This window comes from Nicotiana attenuata, unplaced genomic scaffold (genome assembly GCF_001879085.1).
Source record: "Nicotiana attenuata strain UT unplaced genomic scaffold, NIATTr2, whole genome shotgun sequence".
NCBI lineage: Eukaryota > Viridiplantae > Streptophyta > Magnoliopsida > Solanales > Solanaceae > Nicotiana > Nicotiana attenuata.
In genome coordinates, this window is record NW_017673175.1 from 69,260 (window position 1) to 88,749 (window position 19,490).

At 43.6% G+C, this 19,490-nt stretch overlaps 1 protein-coding gene across 1 annotated transcript; it reads right to left on the reverse strand.

The window, feature by feature from the left end:
- LOC109215640 (uncharacterized mitochondrial protein AtMg00810-like) lies at positions 1-17,418 on the reverse strand. The gene is made up of 2 exons (XM_019379744.1): positions 17,332-17,418; positions 1-501 (listed from the first exon to the last, which is right to left on the reverse strand). The coding sequence occupies exons 1-2, from the start codon at positions 17,416-17,418 to the stop codon at positions 1-3; spliced, it is 588 nt and encodes a 195-aa protein (XP_019235289.1).
- Between the last annotated feature and the right edge of the window lie 2,072 nt (positions 17,419-19,490).

The window sequence follows — 19,490 nt, forward strand, 5'->3', positions numbered from 1 at the left end:
TTATGCTTCTATAGATGACAAGGAAACTGTTTTTTGTTTCTTGGACTTCCAACAAATTGGACTGTTCCCCAGTAGGACTAGGTATCCAGTAACTGATCTCCTAGAGTCTGGGCAAGCTGCCCCATCTGAATCACAGTAACCCTTCAGACTACAATCAGAGTCATTGGACAGAAAAATTCCCAGAGTGGGATCACTCTTCAAATAGCTAAGCAGGTGAAAGACAACCTTCAAATGTGGTTCTTTGGGATCCTGTATGAATTGACTGAGATATTGTATACTGAAGGCTATGTCTAGTCTGGTGTTTGTAAGGAAGTTTAACTTTGCTTCAAGTTTTCTATAATATGCAGAATCCGACAATGGTCTTCCTTCTTTGGCCCTCAGCTTCTCATTGGGATCAAGAGGTGTAGAAAGGCTACTGTAGGAGAGGCAGTCATATTCCTTAAGCATGTCTAGGGCAAACTTACTTTGTAAAATTATCACACCATCGGCTATATACAAGACCTACAGACCAAGGAAATAAAATCGGCTGAGATAACCAGATTTTAAAACTTACTCATGGCCACTGGGGCTACTTCAAATGCAAACATGGATTAATCATCATAGATCAACATATGAATTTTAACCATCAAAGAAATATAAACAAACAGTTAGAGCAAAAGGCAGTGAATTTCATTGATGATTGATAAGATTCTACCACAGAGCATAAAAAAAAATAAAAATATTGAAAACATGAGCAAAAGAAACAAAAAGTCCTGAATTGGGTCACTGGTTGATCTACACTAGGCTAGGATTTAAGGCTTGGAAGAGGTAGGGGCTGGGTTATTTGCTTGGAGAAGTTTCAGCATGTCTTGAAGAATTCCATCATTCTTCTCATTTTCCCTTGCAAGTTCAGCTCTGAGAACATCTCTCTTAGATTGTACCTCAACTGATCGGGTCTTCAACCTTGCTATCTCAGCATCCTTTGCCTCACTCTCCTGTAATAGAGCTCTGACCTTGCTATTGATAGGTGTCCTTTTAGATGAACCAGGTTCATTAGGAATGACATTGACTTCATAATCGCAAGCAAGCAGAGAATTAACCCTAAAATAATCCTTACTTGTACCTTTAAATGTGCAAGCACAATTGTGAGAATGAAACCATAGGGAATGGCATGAGTTTTGGTGCTATTGATAACCCTATCAGTAGGTCCAAGATGGTTTCCTGTTCAGATGGAACAGGTTCATCTATATTTTTCCCAAGTTGAACCAACCCCTCAGCAGCTTTGCCAGACCCACTTCCCCCTATTTTGCTCATACTCTCTTCTATTTCAGTAAATTCCTCTCCCCAAACAACCATTGCACCAGTTTCTTTTGTTAGATCAACAGGAGTGGGTGAAGAATCAACCACTTTTGTACCCTTTCCCCTCACAGTACTCCTAGCACCCTTGCTCTCTTTTTCGTTTCCCTTTAATTTTTACCACCAACTTCTCCAGATTCTTTAGTCTCAACACCTGCTATAGATCCTACCAGTACAAATCTATTCTCCAAATTTGCAGCAACTTTAGAAATTATCTCAGGAGTAACTTTAGAATCAGAAGATACTTGTTCAGTTTCGGAAGACCTACTTTCTTCCCCTTTAGTAGCAGACTTAAATGAATCTTTAGATTTCTAGGATTCTTCTTCCCTACCTGCTTTCAATTGCTTGTTTATTTTCTTGATCTGCTCTCCTTCAGCGACAATCTTAGAGCCATCATCTTTATTCTACTTTTCTTAGAGATTGGTGTTGTAGAAGGTGTGGAAGTGGTTTCCTGTGGTGGTGATGAAGGATTTTCAGAGGTGTTCGACATATCTGGGCTAGGGTATGGAAGAGAAGACAAGTAGATTATGTTTGGAAGATGAAAGAAGAATGAGAGTTTTTGACGGCTTGAGAGAGATGAAGTAAGGAATACACTAATGCTGATCAATATAGAGGGGAATAATTGATGGGGTAACTACAGCTTTTCAGACTTTTCGAAGTTTAATTAAACTGAAATTTAGTTTTGAAGAGACGTTGGAGTGTATCCCTAGAATCTAGATACTTCCATTCGGTTGGGACTCTTTTGAATGGGACTGGTTCACTTGTAACGGATAAGTCCAAAAGAAGATTTGTGACGACCCAAAAGGGGTCATCACCTGTATTAATTAATTCTGTGCTTCCGAGGCCTTGAAAACCTCATTTAGAGTCACCTCGATTTGCGTGTGTAGTCCGGGCGCGTAGCCGGGAAGCTTAAATGTGACATTTTATGGAAAAAAAATTGCTAAGTTTTAACCTTGAAATGAAATTTGACTCTCGGTTAACATTTTTGGTAAACGGACCCGGACACGTGATTTGACGGTCCCGGAGGGTCTGTAGGAAAATATGGGACTTGGGCATATGCCCGGAATCGAATTCCGAGGTCCCATGCCCGAGATATGAATTTTTAAGTGAAATTGTTTTCTGAAAATGTCTAAGGAAAATTGAAATGAAATCTGATTTGAAAGTAATGTTACCGGGCCCGTATTTTGGTTCCGGCGCCCGGTACAGATCTTATATGTGATTCGAGTCATTCCTGTGAAATTTGGTTAAAAACGGACGTTGTTTGACGTGATCCGGACCCTAAGAGGGAATTTGATGTTTAAAGGAGATTTTGGAAATTTCATTGATCTTGAGGTTTAATTCGATGCTCATGATGTTATTTTGGTGATTTGATTACACGAATATGTTCGTAAGATGTTTTTGAGGTTGTGTGTATACCTGGATTAGAGTTTTGAGGGCTCGGGTGAGTTTCGAGTAGGTTCTGGGATGCCTTAGACTTAAAAGATCAGATGTTGCAGGTTCAGGAAATATTGCAGGTCTCTGAACCCTCTTGCGTGGTCCGCGAGGAATCGCGTGCGGCCGTGGAGGGGCCAGCACGGCCGCGGTCGCCTTTCGGCGGTCCGCGGTGGATGCTGTGCGGCTGCGGTTGGCTTTGTGCGGTCCGCACGGGGCTATGATCTGCAGGTCTTCAGGGAGGCCTCTGCGGCCGCGGTCCTTTTTGTGTGGTCCGCACAGGGAGTATCAGAGGGGTATAAATACACGAAAATTTCAGTTATTTTTCACTTTTCAAAACCCCAAAACATAAGAGGCGATTTTTCAAACAACCTTTCTTCTCCAAAACGATTGGTAAGTGATTTCTAACTCATTTTCTTCACCCCTCAACATCTTCTAGCATGATTTCAACTTCGAATCAAAGATTTTCATGGGGAAATTGGGTATTTTGGGTAGAACCTAGGTTTTTCAAAAAAATTGGGGATTTGGACTTCAATTTGAGGTCCGATTTCAAAACAAATTATATATTTGAGTTCGTGGGGGAATGGGTAATCGGGTTTTGGTTCGAACCTCGGGTATTGACCACGTGGGCCCCGGGGCGATTTTTGACTTTTTGGGTAAAACTTTGGATAACTCATTTTCATGCATTGGGGTTGACTCATTTAGTGTTTGTTAATGTATTAAGTAATTTGTGATTAGATACGAGCGAATTGGCGGTGGAATCTCGGGGTAAAGCTATATGTAAAGCACGAAGGGTGATGTCGTGCCGCACGATGTACCATTCCGTGCCGATTATATCAATTATATGTGAGGAAAGAGAGTAAAAGCACGAAGGGTGATGTCGTGCACACTTTATTATATCATTGCTTGGTGAGGATGAGAGTAAAAGCACGAAGGGTGATACCGTGCACACTTTATTATATCATTGCTTAGTGAGGATGAGAGTAAAAACACGAAGGGTGATGTCGTGCACTTGTTGCTTTATGTTTCTTTATTAATGTCTGAGTTGTGTTGTTACCTTCGTTACTGCACGACTTTTACTTGAAATTGTTATTTTCCCCATAGCATGCTCACCCTCCCATATTAATTACTTGTCCCTGTATTTCAATTCCGTTGTATATGTATATATAACTGCATAGGTTTATGTGGTAGTCCGGTCTAGCCTCATCACTACTTCGCCGGGGCTAGGCTAGGCACTTTCCAGCACTTGGGGTCGGTTGTGCTGATGCTACACTATGTGCTCTTTTGCACAGATCCAGGTGTTGGAGCATCTTACGATGTGCAGCAGTAGTTAGGGAGCCGACCTTCAGTCCACGAGACTCCGAGGTAGCCTTGCTGGCGTCCGCAGGCCCGGCGTCTCTTTTTTCAGTTTTCATGTTCTGTTGACATTTGTATTCGATACAGACTATCTCCTTTATTTCAAACTCTTATTTGTAGTAATCCTAGACTGTCCCTGTATTATTGTGACACCAAGTGCTGGGTAGAGACTTGTATTGGCTTTCTAGATGCTGTTTCTATATTTAGTTCAGACTTCCGCTAAACTTTACTTTCCGCTGTCTTTTAACTGCTTATTCATTGATAATTTAATTGTAAATCATGCATAAAACGAGATAGGCTGATGTTTGAAAAGGTTCTTGGCTTGCCTAGCTTCCACGAGTAGGCGCCATCACGACTCTCGAGGGTGGGAAATCCGGGTCGTGACAAGTTGGTATCAGAGCTCTAGGTTACATAGGTCTCACAACTCACGGACAAGCTTAGTTGAGTCTGAGGGATCGGTACAAAGACCTCTGTATTTATCACCCAGAGGCTACTGAGTTAGGAAAAGTTTCACGTTTGTTCTTTCTTGTCGTGCGGTTTGGTTTCCCAACGCTAATTGAATTTCTACTATGTTCTTTCGCAGATGGCGAGAACACGTGCTTCCTCATCTTCTAACCAGCAGTCCAAGCCCTAGGCAGCTCCCGCTAGGGGCAGAGGTCGAGGTCGAGGCCGTGCTAGAGGCCGAGGCAGAGGCAGAGCTCAGCCCCGAGCAGCAGCACCAGTGTCGGAGCCTCAGGTTGACTTCGACGAGGAGGTTCCGGCCCCAGCCCCAGCAGTTCCGGTGGGCCCAGCTCAGGTCCCAGAGGGGTTTATTGCTACCCCAGTTCTTCAGGACGCTCTGGTCCAATTGGTGGGTCTCATGGAGAGTGTTACCCGAGCAGGATTGCTTCCTGTAGCACCAGCCGTCTCTCAGGGTGGAGGAAGGGCCCAAACTCCTGCTACTCGTACTCCGGAGAAGGGAGCTCCCCCGATTCAGACTCTAGCAGTTCAGCCAGTTGGAGCAACTCAACCAGGTGTGGTAGCCCAGCCCGGTGATGGGGCAACAATGTCTGCCGATGCTTTATGGAGGTTGGATAGGTTCACCAAGCTCTTCACTACCACCTTTAGCGGTGCATCTACTGAGGATCCTCATGATTATTTGGACAGCTGCCACGAGTTTCTTCGGAACATGGGTATTGTTGAGACCAATGGGGTTGATTTCACTACATTTCGGTTGTCTGGATCCGCCAAGACCTGGTGGAGGGTTTATTGTTTAGCTAGACCAGCAGGATCTCCAGCCTTGACATGGGAGCAGTTCACACAGCTATTTCTGGAGAAGTTTCTCCCCATTACTCAGCGAGAGGCCTATCGGAGGCAGTTCGAGCGCCTTCAGCAGGGATCCATGACTGTCACCCAGTATGAGACCAGGTTCATTGACTTAGCTCGCTATGCTCTTGTTATGCTTCCCACTGAGAGGGAGAGAGTGAGACGGTTTATTGATGGACTCATTCAGCCTATTCGTCTCCAGATGGCTAGAGAGGCTGGGAGCGAGATATCCTTTCAGGAAGCGGCCAATGTGGCCCGGAGGAATGAGATGGTATTGTCACAGGGGGTGGTCATAGGGCAGACAAGAGACCCCGTCAGTCAGGCCGATTCAGTGGTGCCTCATCTGGAGGGAGAGATTCGTATGATAGGGGTCAGCCTTGTAGGCCTTTCCAGTCAGCCCTCCAGGTTTCTCACGGTGCCTCAGGTGGCCGTGGTTCTCATGCGCACTATTCTGATCAGCAGCCATTCAGTGCACCGCCAGCTCCTATCAGTACACCGCCACTTCAGAGTTTCCGTGGTGGTCATTCAGGTCGACAGAGCCAGCAGACCCAACAGCCAAGGACTTGTTACACTTGTGGTGACACGGGTCATATTACCAGATTTTGCCCTCGAGCACCGAGCAGTTCTCAGCACCAGGGTTCTCGTGCCATGGTTCAGGCACCAGGTGTTCCACAGCCCGCCCAGCCAGCTAGAGGTGGGGGTAGAGGTGCCAGAGGTGGAGGTAGAGGTCGTAGAGGTGGAGCTCAGACCGCTAGAGGTGGAGGCCAACCAGCAGCAGCCCGTCCCAGAGAGGTAGATCAGAGTGGTGGGACCCAGCCCCGATGTTATGCTCTTCAGGCCAGGCCCGAGGCAGACGTTTCAGATGCGGTTATTACAGGTACGGTTCTGGTTTGTGATAGGGATGCTTCAGTGTTGTTTGATCCGGGGTCTACGTATTCGTATGTGTCATCTTATTTTACCCTGTATTTGGTCATGCCTAGTGATGCATTGGGTATTCCTGTTTATGTGTCTACACCGGTGGGTGATTCTATTGTGGTCGATCGAGTCCATCGTTCTTGTGTTATGGTGATTGGGGGTCTGGAGACTCGTGTAGATTTGTTGCTTCTAGACATGGTTGACTTCGATATTATATTGGGGATGGACTGGTTATCACCCTATCACGCTATCTTGGACCGTCATGCCAAGACTGTGTCCTTAGCTTTACCTGGTATGCCTCGTTTAGAGTGGAGAGGGACTCCTGGTCATTCTACTCGCAGTGTTATATCGTATGTGAAGGCTCGGCGTATGGTCGAGAAGGGGTGTTTGGCATATTTAGCCTATGTTCGAGATTCCAGTGCTGAGGTTCCCTCTATTGATTCTGTGCCTGTTGTTTGTGAGTTTCCTGATGTTTTTCCCTCAGACCTGTCGGGTATGCCACCCGACAGGGATATTGATTTCTTCATTGATCTGGTTTCGGGCACTCAGCCCATTTCTATTCTGCCGTATCGTATGGTGCCGCCTGAGTTGAAAGAGTTAAAGGAACAGTTGCAGGATTTGCTTGAGAAGGGTTTCATTAGACCCAGTGTCTCACCTTGGGGTGCGCCGGTGTTATTTGTCAAGAAGAAGGATGGGTCGATGAGAATGTGTATTGATTACCGGCAATTGAGCAAGGTAACAATCAAGAATAAGTATCCACTGCCGAGGATTGATGATTTTTTCGACCAGCTTCAGGGTGCCAGGGTGTTTTCAAAGATTGACTTGCGATCTGGCTACCATCAGTTGAGGATTAGGGCATCCGATGTCCCTAAGACAGCCTTCCGCACTCGGTACGGGCATTATGAGTTCTTGGTTATGTCATTCGGGTTGACAAATGCCCCAGCAGCTTTCATGGACTTGATGAACCGAGTGTTCAGGCCTTATTTGGATTCATTCGTGATAGTTTTCATTGATGATATATTGATATGTTCCCGCAGCCAGGAGGAGCACGAGCAGCACCTTAGAGTGGTTCTTCAGACTCTGAGGGATAGTCAGTTATATGCCAAGTTCTCCAAGTGTGAGTTCTGGCTGAGTTCAGTTGCATTTCTGGGTCATGTTGTATCAGCAGAGGGTATTCAGGTGGACCCAAAGAAGATAGAGGCAGTCAAGAACTGGCCTAGACCAGCATCAGCTACAGAGATCCGGAGTTTCTTGGGGTTGGCAGGCTACTATCGACGGTTCGTAGAGGGGTTTTCATCCATTGCAGCCCCGATGACCAGATTGACCCAGAAGGGTGCCCAGTTCAGATGGTCGGATGAGTGTGAGGCGAGCTTTCAGAAGCTCAAGACAGCTCTGACTACGGCACCGGTGTTGGTTTTGGCCACAGGTTCAGGGCCTTATACAGTCTAATGTGATGCTTCCCGTGTTGGGCTTGGAGCAGTGTTGATGCAGGATGGCAAGGTCATTGCCTATGCTTCGATGCAGTTGAAGATTCATGAGAAGAACTATCCGGTTCATGATTTGGAGTTGGCAGCCATAGTTCACGCATTGAAGATTTGGAGGCATTATCTGTATGGCGTGGCATGTGAGGTGTTCACGGATCACAAGAGTCTTCAGTACTTGTTCAAGCAAAAGGAGTTGAATTTGAGGCAGAGGAGGTGGTTGGAGTTGTTGAAGGATTATGATATCACCATTCTATATCATCCGGGGAAGGCCAATGTGGTGGCCGATGCATTGAGTAGGAAGTCAGCCAGTATGGGCAGTCTTGCTTATATTCTGGTCGGTGAGAGGCCGCTTGCCTTGGATGTTCAGGCCTTAGCCAACCAGTTCGTGAGGCTGGATGTTTCTGAGCCCAGTCGTGTGTTAGCTTGCACGGTAGCTCTGATCGGAATATGATGATCCCCATTTGCGTGTCCTTAGAGACATGGTGCAGCGTGGAGGTGCCAGGCATGTTACCTTAGATGATGATGGAGTTTTGAGATTGCAGGGTCAAGTATGTGTGCCTAATGTGGATGGGCTCCGAGAGTTGATTTTGGAGGAGGCCCGTAGCTCCCGGTACTCTATTCATCTAGGCGCCGCGAAGATGTATCAAGATTTGTGGCAGCATTACTGGTGGCGTAGAATGAAGAAGGATATCGTAGCATATGTGGATCGTTATTTGAATTGCCAGCAGGTTAAGTACGAGCATCAGAGGCCTGGTGGTTTATTTCAGAGGATTGAGCTTCCCGAGTGGAAGTGGGAGCGGATTACTATGGACTTTGTTACTGGACTTCCGCTGACTCGGAAGAAGTTCGATGCAGTTTGGGTCATTGTTGATAGGCTGACCAAGTCAGCACATATCTGGGAGATTGTTCACCTTCATGGTGTGCCCGTATCTATCATTTCGGACTGGGGTACGTAGTTTACCTCGCGCTTCTGGAGAGCAGTTCAGTGAGAGTTGGGCATACAATTTGAGTTGAGCACAGCATTTCATCCCCAGACGGATGGTCAGTCCGAGCGGACTATTCAGATTTTGGAGGATATGCTCCGAGCTTGTGTTATCGACTTTGGAGGCTCGTGGGATCAGTTCTTGCCTTTAGCGGAATTTGCCTACAACAACAGTTACTAGTCGAGCATTCAGATGGCTCCTTATGAGGCCTTATATGGTAGGCGGTGTCGGTCTCCGGTTGGATGGCTTGAGCCGGGAGAGGCTCGGTTGTTAGGTACGGATCTGGTTCAGAAGGCCTTGGACAAGGTCAAGATCATTCAGGATAGGCTTCGTTCAGCTCAGTCCAGGCAAAAGAGCTATGCAGATTGTAAGGTTCGAGATGTAGCTTTCATGGTTGGTGAGCGGGTATTGCTTCGAGTGTCGCCTATGAAGGGCGTGATGAGATTTGGGAAGAAGGGCAAGCTTAGCCCTAGATTCATTGGTCCGTTTGAGATTCTTGATCGAGTGGGAGAGGTGGCTTATAGACTTGCATTGCCGCCTACCTTATCAGCCGTGCATCCAGTGTTTCATGTGTCCATGCTTCGGAGATATCACGGCGATCCAGCCCACGTGTTAGATTTCAGCACTGTCCAGTTGGACAAGGACTTGTCTTATGAGGAGGAGCCGGTAGCTATTCTATACCAGCAGTTTCGTCAGTTGAGATCCAAGAGTTTCCCTTCTGTTCGTGTTCAGTGGAGAGGTCAGCCTCCTGAGGCATCGACCTGGGAGTCCGAGTCCGATATGTGGAGCTATTATCCTCATCTTTTCCCCGACTCAGGTACTTCCTTCTTCTGTCCGTTCGAGGACGAACGGTTGTTTTAGAGGTGGAGAATGTGATAACCCAAAAGGGGTCATCACCTGTTTTAATTAGTTTTGTGCTTCCGAGGCCTTGAAAACCTCATTTAGAGTCACCTTGATTTGCGTGCGCAGTATGGGCGCGTAGACGGAAAGCTTAAATGTGACATTTTGTGAAAAAAAATTGCTAAGTTTTAACCTTGAAATGAATAAATTTGACTTCGGTCAACATTTGGGTAAACGGACCCGGACCCGTGATACGACTGTCCCGGAGGGTCCGTAGGAAAATATGGGACTTGGGTGTATGCCCGGAATCGAATTCCGAGGTCCCAAGCCCGAGATATGAATTTTTAAGTGAAATTGTTTTCTGAAAATATCCAAGGAAAATTGAAATGAAATCTGATTTGAAAGTAATGGTATCGGGCCCGTATTTTGGTTCCGACGCCCGGTACAGATCTTATATGTGATTTGAGTCATTCCTGTGAAATTTGGTTAAAAACGGACGTCGTTTGGCGTGATCCGGACCCTAAGCGGGAATTTGATGTTTAAAGGAGATTTTGGAAATATCATTGATCTTGAGGTTTAATTCGATGCTCATGATGTTATTTTGGGGATTTGATTACACGAATATGTTCGTAAGATGTTTTTGAGGTTGTGTGTATACCTGGATTAGAGTTTTGAGGGCTCGAGTGAGTTTCAAGTAGGTTCCGGGATGCCTTAGACTTAAAAGATCAGATGTTGCAGGTTCAGGAAATATTGCAGGTCTCTGAACCCTCTTGCGCGGTCCGCGAGGAATCGCGTGCGGCCGCGGAGGGGCCAGCACGACCGCGATCGCCTTTGAGCGGTCCGCGGTGGATGTTGTGTCGGCCGCGGTCGGCTTTGTGCGGTCCGCACGGGGCTATGATCTGCAGGTCTTCAGGGAGGCCTGTGCGGCCGCGGTCCTTTTTGTGCGGTCCGCACAGGGAGTATCACAGGGGTATAAATACACGAAAATTTCAGTTATTTTTCACTTTTCAAAACCCCAAAACATAAGAGGCAATTTTTCAAACAACCTTTCTTCTCCAAAATGATTGGTAAGTGATTTCTAACTCATTTTCTTCACCCCTCAACATCTTCTAACATGATTTCAACTTCAAATCAAAGATTTTCATGGGGAAATTGGGTATTTTGGGTAGAACCTAGGTTTTTCAAAAAAAATTGGGGATTTGGACCTCAATTTGAGGTTCGATTTCAAAACAAATTACATATTTGAGTTCATGGGGGAATGGGTAATTGGGTTTTGGTTCGAACCTCGGGTTTTGACCACGTGGGCCCAGGGGCGATTTTTTACTTTTTGGGTAAAACTTTGGAAAACTCATTTTCATGCATTGGGGTTGATTCATTTAGTGTTTATTAATGTAATTAAGTAATTTGTGATTAGATACGAGCGAATTGGCAGTGGAATCGCGGGGTAAAGCTATACTTGAGGCTTAAGTTGTGTGCAAGGCATTGAGCTAAGTGTTTGGTCTAACCCTAGCTTGAGGGACTAGGAGTTGAGTCTTATTTGCTAATTGCTTCAAGTTGAGTACGACGTATAGGCATGGTGATGAGTATCTATACGTTGGTGTCTAGCATGACCGTGAGTCTTTAAATTGTGAATATCTTGACTTCGTTGTATTTCTCTTGTCTTGGTGATGATTCCTATTTGTTGTGAAAAGCTTGTGAAAGGAAATTGTGACCTATGAACAACGAGGAGCATTGGCTCAAGTTATATTTCAATTGTGAACGTATATGAGATGGTTGAACCCCTTTGGAGCATTGGCTCAAGTGGTAAAGTGAGATATGAAATAAAAGTGAAAGGAAGAGAAAGAGTATTTAAATTGTTCCCTTGCCGGGATATTGTTGTTTATTGATTGTTTTCCCTTGCCGGGATGTTGAGATTATTGATGTTGTACCCTTGCCGGGATTTAGTTGTTCAATTGTGTTCCCTTGCCGGAATTTCTTTTATTATTTGGTTTATTCCCTTGCCCCTTGTTTGTGATTGTTGTTTGGGCGAGGAAGAGTGTTAAAGCACGAAGGGTGATGCCGTGCATTGTTTGTTTGTTGTGAGGAAAGAGTGTAAAGCACGAAGGGTGATGCCGTGCATTGTTTGCTTGTGGTGAGGAAAGAGAGTAAAGCACGAAGGGTGATGCCGTGCACACTTTATTATATCATTTCTTGGTGAGGATGAGAGTAAAAGCACGAAGGGTGATGCCGTGCACACTTTATTATATCATTGCTTGGTGAGGAAGAGAGTAAAAGCACGAAGGGTGATGTCGTGCACTTGTTGCTTTCTGTTTCTTTATTAATGTCTGAGTTGTGTTGTTTCCTTCGTTACTGCACGACTTTTACTTGAAATTGTTATTTTCCCCATAGCATGCTCCCCCTCCCATATTAATTACTTGTCTCTGTATTTCGATTCCGCTGTATATGTATATATAACTGCACAGGTTTATGTGGTAGTCCGGTCTAACCTCGTCACTACTTCGCCGGGGTTAGGCTAGGCACTTATCAGCACATAGGGTCGGTTGTGCTGATGCTACACTCTGTGCTCTTTTGCACAGATCCAGGTGTTGGAGCATCTTACGGTGCGCAGCAGTAGTTAGTGAGCCGACCTTCAGTCCACGAGACTCCGAGGTAGCGTTGCTGGCGTCTGCAGGCCCGGCGTCTCTTCTTTCAGTTTTCATGTTCTGTTGACATTTGTATTCGAGACAGACTATGTCCTTTATTTCAAACTCTTATTTGTAGTAATCCTAGATAGTCCGTGTATTGTTGTGACACCAGGTGCTGGGTAGAGACTTGTATTGGCTTTCTAGATGCTGTTTCTATATTTAGTTCAGACTTCCGCTAAATTTTACTTTCCACTGTCTTTTAACTGCTTATTCATTGATAATTTAATTGTAAATCATGTATAAAACGAGATAGGCTGATGTTTGCAAAGGTTCTTGGTTTGCCTAGCTTCCACGAGTAGGCGCCATCACGACTTCCGAGGGTGGGAAATTCGGGTCGTGACAAGATTGGTATTTGGTAGGACTCTGCTCATGATCCAAATATAGTTATTTCAAATTATGCAGAACCGTGTTATCTTGATGAACCAGGTTCTTCACTGATAATTCTCTTGTGTGAGTCTAAATTTGCCAAAATAGAGAAAATATCATTAGTGATTAATGAGTCATTTTAACACATGGCACAAGAGTATACTATGGAAAGTATGAGACTAAGCAAGATTTAATCTAACTATACAATTTACTGACTTCCTAACCAAAATTTGTTTTTCAAATTTTTTTTTTTAATTTTTTTTCGTTTAACCTTGAACTGGTCCTTTTAGGTGATCTTAATCATCCCTAATTCCAACTTGTTCCTCTCAAAGTGATCTCTACTTAAGGCTTTTGTGAAGATGTCAGCAATTTGCTTGTCAGTAGCACAAAACTCCACAGTGATCAAGCCTTTCTCATAGTTGTCCCTAAAAAAAATAGTGTCTAACATCTGTGTGCTTAGTTCTCTTATGATGAACCGGATTCTTAGTCATCCTAATAGCACTAGTGTTATAACAGAAAATAGGATTGCAACCAACTTCAATGCCAAAATCTATCAGCTGATGTTTGATCCATAGCAATTGAGCACAATCATGAAGCAGCAGCAACATACTCAGCATCAGCAGTAGATAAGGGCACTGAATTTTTCTTTTTAGTATCCCATGACACAAGACATGAACAAGGAAGTGTGCCATACCTGAGGTGCTCTTCCTATCCACTAGGAAACTTGCATAATCAGCGTTAGCATATCCCACTACGTTAAAATTACTACCTTTTGGATACCAAAGGCAAAGGTCAGTGGTGCCTTTCAAGTATCTCAATATTCTCTTTACATTAGTCAAGTGGGACTCCTTTGAATTTGCCTGAAATCGAGCACAAAGACCTACACTGCACACAATGTTAGGTCTGCTAGTAGTGAGATATAAAAGAGAACCAATCATTCCCCTATACAACATCTGATCAACAGATGAACCAGGTTCATTTATATCCAATTTCGTGGATGTTGCAATAGGAGTTTCAATTTCTTTGGATGTTCCTTCCTGGTTTTGTTACTGAGGAATAGGTTCATGGACAGGTTCCCTCGAGGTTAGAGGACCAGTTCCTCTCTAGTCAGTTCCCCCTGTCATGTTGCCCTGGGTGGAGGGACCTGTTCCATCACCTGTTCCTTCTAGTGATGCATCTTCAGGCTGGACTGTGGTTTCACCATTTGAATTTCTTATCAGCCCAATCTCTTCATTATCATGTTCCTGCTTCCCCGTTGCACAAGCCTCACAAACTTTGTCTTCCTTGAACTTGATGTTAGGCAGCCCTATCACCAGATCCTTGGAGACTAATTTGTTGTGTTGACTCGGACTTGCATGTCCAAGTCTCTTGTGCCAAAGGAGGGGATCATTGTCCAACCCACTTAAGCAAGTGAGTTCATTTTCTGAAAGTGTGGACAAATCTACAATATATGTATTGTTTACTCTTTTTCCCTACAAAACAATCTTGTCAGTGGTAAGATTAATCACAAAACATTTGGTAGAGGTGAATGCTACCAAGTTACCTCTATCACATAATTGTGATACACTGATTAGTCTGTACTTTAGGCCATCTATCAAGTAGACATTCTCAATAGAGTGAGAATCAGTCTTACCTTCCTTTCCAACCCCAATGATCTCACCTTTCTTCCCATTTCCAAAGGAGACATTACCTCCTTTGAGGTCCTCAAGTGAAAGGAACTGGTTCTTGCTTCCTGTCATATGCTTTGAACAGCCACTATCCATGTACCATATTTGGCTGCTCCCCTTCACTTGGACCCGCAGAAGGAAATCAGGGGTTAGTCTTAGGAACCCAAACTAGTTTGGGTCCCTTTCTATAGGCAAAATGGTGAATCAGATTCTTTTTAGCCCAACCTGGCAGCCTATTTTTCCCTTGAACAAATTCTTTATTCTTTTGACTAGCCTTTTCTTTTGCAATACATTCACTTTTATAATGACCAGTTTTACCACAGTGTGTGTAAATTATGTTCTCAGGAAGCGTGAGGTACTTGCTTTTGGGATCCCACTTTGGTGCAGGGGTCCTGTAGCCAAGTCCTCTCTTATTGCTACTATGGTGTTCATGTAGCCATGAAAGTGCATCGGAGGACCTATTCCATTTACAGGTTCTGTCTAGCTCGTGCTTAACCTTGTTTAGATCCTCTTTAAGGACTCTTATCTACTCATCTCTTTTGTACAACTCATCTTTCATTTTTCCTAGGTTTTCTTCTAATGTGAGTTGTGTGTGATCAACTTTCTTTTTACATGTCCCTAATTTCAATTTTAGATTTTCATATCTTAGCTCTAGGACAGTGGTGTCAAGTTCATGAACCTGGTTCTTTAACTCAGCATTTTTACTATCACTTTCACTAGCCCTAAGTTCCAAATTTTTGCACTTAGCTTTCAAAATCACACACTCCTTAGACAGCTGTTTGTTTTCATTGTTTAGATCCTCAGATTCATCAATGAAATCCAGGAGTAACTCAGATAGCCTTTCTTTAGACAAAAATTTAATCTTATCTTTGAGATGGATTATACTTACCTCTGATTCCTCATCGGATTCTCCAATTGCCATAAGTGCTTGTTCATCTCCATCTTCATCCTGTGAGTCCTCATCTGAGCTTTCTCCCCAGGCAGCAACCATAGCCTTTGTTGATCCTTTGTTCTTCTTAGGTTGAACCTGTTCCTTCTTCCTGTTCCTTCGTTCAGCTCTTTTCTTCTTCCATTCAATTTCCCATTGAGTGAAGTTTTTGATGTGCTGATCAGTCTTCTCACACTTGTAACACCCCTCATTGGTTTGTTTTTCAGGAACCCTTGGTTTGCTGTAGCTTCCACTTCTTGAAGGACCCTTTCCTCTCATTAGGTACTTCTTGAAGTCCTTTGTGATCATGGTCATTTCATCCTCCTCTAGATCAGCACCTTCAGTGATTCTGAATGCCATGCTCCTTTCCTTCTTGGGTGCATCCATCTTCATGGTTTGCCTTCTAAGTTCATAGGCAGTGAGATTTCCAATTAGCTCATCCAACTTAAGAGTGGCAATGTTCTTTGATTCCTGAATAGCTGTGATTTTGCTTTCCCAAGAGATTGGCAGTACCCTTGTCAAAATCTTCTCAACTTTGTCTTCTTCAAGAATAACCCTTCCAAGAGACTTAAGTTCATTTGTCAGTGTGGTGAACCTTGTATACATCTCTTGGATGGTTTCCCCTTCCTTCATGGTGAAATTCTCATATTGAGAATACAGCAGTGTTCCTCTGGACCTCTTCACTTGAGGTGTTCCTTCATGTGCAACTTGCAAAGTATCCCAGATTTCCTTAGCAGTGGTACAACTTTGAATTCTACTGTACTCATCTGGACCAAGTCCACACACAAGCCATTTCTTGGCCTTAGCATTTTTCTCCCATTTTCTTAAATCCTCAGTAGTGCAGTCAGCTCTAGTTTTTGGCACATCCACTCCTTCAGCATTCTTCTTTGTAGTTGCTAGAGGACCATCAGTGACTATGTCCCAGAGTTCATAGTCTTCTCCTATGATGTGATCCCTCATCCTGTTCTTCCACCAAGAATAGTACTGACCATTGAAAAGTGGAGGCCTAACAGTGGATTGCCCTTCCCAGTTCCCAGGTGGTGCACTCATGTTGATCTTTTCCTAAGGTGTTAGCCTCTTCAAGGATAACCTGCTCTGATACCAATTGATGTTCTAAACGTCAATACCACACAAGAGGGGGGGTGATTTGTGTGGTACTCAATTTTTCGCTTAAACTGCTTCTGGAAGGACCTGGTTCTTCTAGGTGTACTTATTACTACTGTTTGCGGAATTAAAAGTACATAAAATAAAGAACACAGAGATTTTTACGTGGAAAACACCTGGCTCAAAAGGTGAAAAAACCACGACCTACTACTCAGTAGGATTTTCCCAAACTTCCACTAAAATCACTAAGCCAAAACAGCATTTACAAAACTCTTTGTAAACCTAAGGATTAACTCTAATCCCGTTGTAGCAACCAGCCTCTAACTGCTGCGACAACTTCAAGTTAACTCTAACTTGAATACTCAAAATACCTATTACAATTGCTTCTAGATAAAGCTGAAAGGTACAATATAAAACACCTACTACAATTGAACTAGAAATAAAGAAAGACACATAAAACTCTTTATGGAGCTGGTTCTTCAATCTGGTTCATGTAGCTTCAGGTTTGCACACTTGAATCACACACGAACTGCTTGCAAAAAGCCTTGCTATTTTGCTCCCAATTCATGTTTAACTTCTGCGTTTTTGTGCAACGCTATAATGTGAGAACATCTTGCAATTTATAGAGTTAGTAGATGAAGAAATAACTAGAGTTCTGATGCAACTCTTCCTTGGTGGAAGAGTTCTAGTTGATTTCAACTTCTAACTCCTTCCCTGTCATGGATAGTGTTCTCTTTGAGTAAGGAGTCCTTCTCTTTATCAATTATGCAACCTTTTCGATCAGGAGATATTAAATACACCAAGTTAAGCTTATCTCCTTCATGTGCATCCCACATGCTTGAATCTGCCCGTTTTTGTGCACCTGAGGGATGGACCTGGTTCATGTCTGAGTTCCTTTGTCAGTCTTCAAAACTAACCTTTACTTGGGCCAACAGGATCACTAGGATCTATTCCAAAATTAGCGACAGTTTTGACATTTGCAGTAACATCAGTTGCATCGCCTTGATCGGTAACAACCATATCGAATTTGAAGAGATATATAGTAAAATTGAAGATGAGAAACCAATAACCTAGATCGAGGGTGAAATGAGACACTTACACTGTATGAATTGAATGATATTAGGGCACAATCGAGAAATCTTCTCAGACTAAGAGACGACTGAGACGATTGGATCGAAGGTCTCTATGCTATGATACCATGTCAATTTACACCATGAGTGAGTGATTCGTGTCTTGACTAAGCTCCATTGAAGAATTTTAGAAGCTTCACGTGAGAGAGGGGAAGTCTGGTTTCAGAAATGAGAGAATGAATTGTGTATTAGCATTGCTATGTAACAGCGTATATATACACGAGTACCAGACAAGATCAACTAACTCTAACTATCAGCTAATTGACAGCTAAGCTAAGCCACTAACTAACTAACTAACTAACTGTAACTAACTGTACAACACGTAAAGCTAAAAGTACAAGACAATAAAAGCTAGACATAGAAGAATATAACATAAATACAACTCAATAGATATAATAACATTTTAAACTTAGCACTACAAAAAGGCGAAGAGATTAGGTCGGATAATAATCCTCGGTTAGAATATATCAATAGATAAGAATTATAGAAGTATGAAAGTTAAATTTTGATGACTTGTGTCAATTATCATAATCTATTTTTTAGCGTGTATGATGACCCGGCCGATCGTCTTAAGAATTAACGCCCTGATCCCCTATTAACTGCATTCCCTGAGTATATTTCTGCTATTTTAATTTGCCGGGATGTTCGGTTTTAATTTTTGGTGAGCTTTGGGACACTTAGCCCCTAAATGAGAGCTTAAGTGTTGAAAAGTTGACTGTAGTTGGAATAGTGTGATGATGGCCTCGGAATGGAAATCTGATGGTTCCGTTAGCTCCGTTGGGTGATTTCGGACCTAGGGGCATGTTCGGATTGTGTTTTGGAGGTCCGTAACTAATTTAGGCTTGAAATGCCGAAAGTTGAATTTTTGAAGATTCCGGTTCAATAATGAGATTTTGATCTGAGGGTCGGAATGCAATTTCGGAAGTTCAAGTAGCTTTCTAGTGTTGAATGTGACGTGTGTGTAAAATTTCAGGTCATTCAGACGAGGTTTGATAGACTTTTTGATCAAAAGCATGTTTTTAGAGTTTTTGGAATTCTTAGGCTTGAATCCGATGAAAAATAGGTGTTTTGATGTTGTTTTGAGCGTTCCGAAGGTTGGAGCAAGTTTGAATGATGTTATGGGATATGTTGGTAAGTTTGGTTGAGGTCCCGGGGTCCTCGGGTGTGTTTCGGATACTCAACGGACCATTTTTGGACTTGGAAAGATTGCAGATTTTTCTGCTGTTGTGTTGCAGAGAAAACATTCATCGCGTTCGGGAGAGGGTCTCGCGTTCGCGTCGAGCATCTGGGTGAAGCAGCTAATTTGTGCTTCGCATTTGCGATGATGTCCCGCGCTCGCGAAGGTAAGGACCCGTTGGTCTTCGCGTTCGCGACATGGTCCTCGCATTCACGTAGGGTCTGCCAGTGTAAGCTACGCGTTCACGAGTGGACCTCGCATTCGCAAAAGAGGAAATTGGCCTGTAGGATCTTTGTGCATCGCGTTCGCGAGTTACCCGGCGCGTTCGCGTAGGTTAGTGAAGCTGAGGCATCGCGTTCGCGATGGTGTGATCGCGTTCGCGAAGGAAAGTTTTGGTCAATGGAATTTTCGTGCTTCACGAACGCGAGGCTTTGACCGCGTTCGCGAAGAAGGATTTAAATGCCTGGGCAGAATGATTTAAAAGGACTATTCCGCGATTTTTAGCCTAAGTTCCTCCATTTTTAGGCGATTTTGAAGCTTTTTGAAGAGGGATTCAAGGAGAATCACTTGGAGGTAACATTCTTGACTTTATAACTCGTTTTTATGTAACTAAAGACCTAATTAGTGGTGGAAAATTTGGGAAAAATGGGTAATTAGGGCTTGAGATTAAGAGACCTTAAAAGGGGTATTTGAGGGGTCAATTGAACTCCGATTTCGGTGTTCTTGTTATGCATAGACTCGTGAGAGTGTGAGGATTCTGAAAATATAAATTTTACCCGATTCCG

Excerpts from the sequence above, each read along its gene's own strand:
- LOC109215640 (XM_019379744.1), bottom strand. The coding sequence starts at position 17,418 with ATGGTTGTTACCGATCAAGGCGATGCAACTGATGTTACTGCAAATGTC. Across the intron at positions 502-17,331 it reads GAATAGATCCTAGTGATCCT|GTCTTGTATATAGCCGATGG; the intron begins GTTGGCCCAAGT and ends CTTGGTCTGTAG.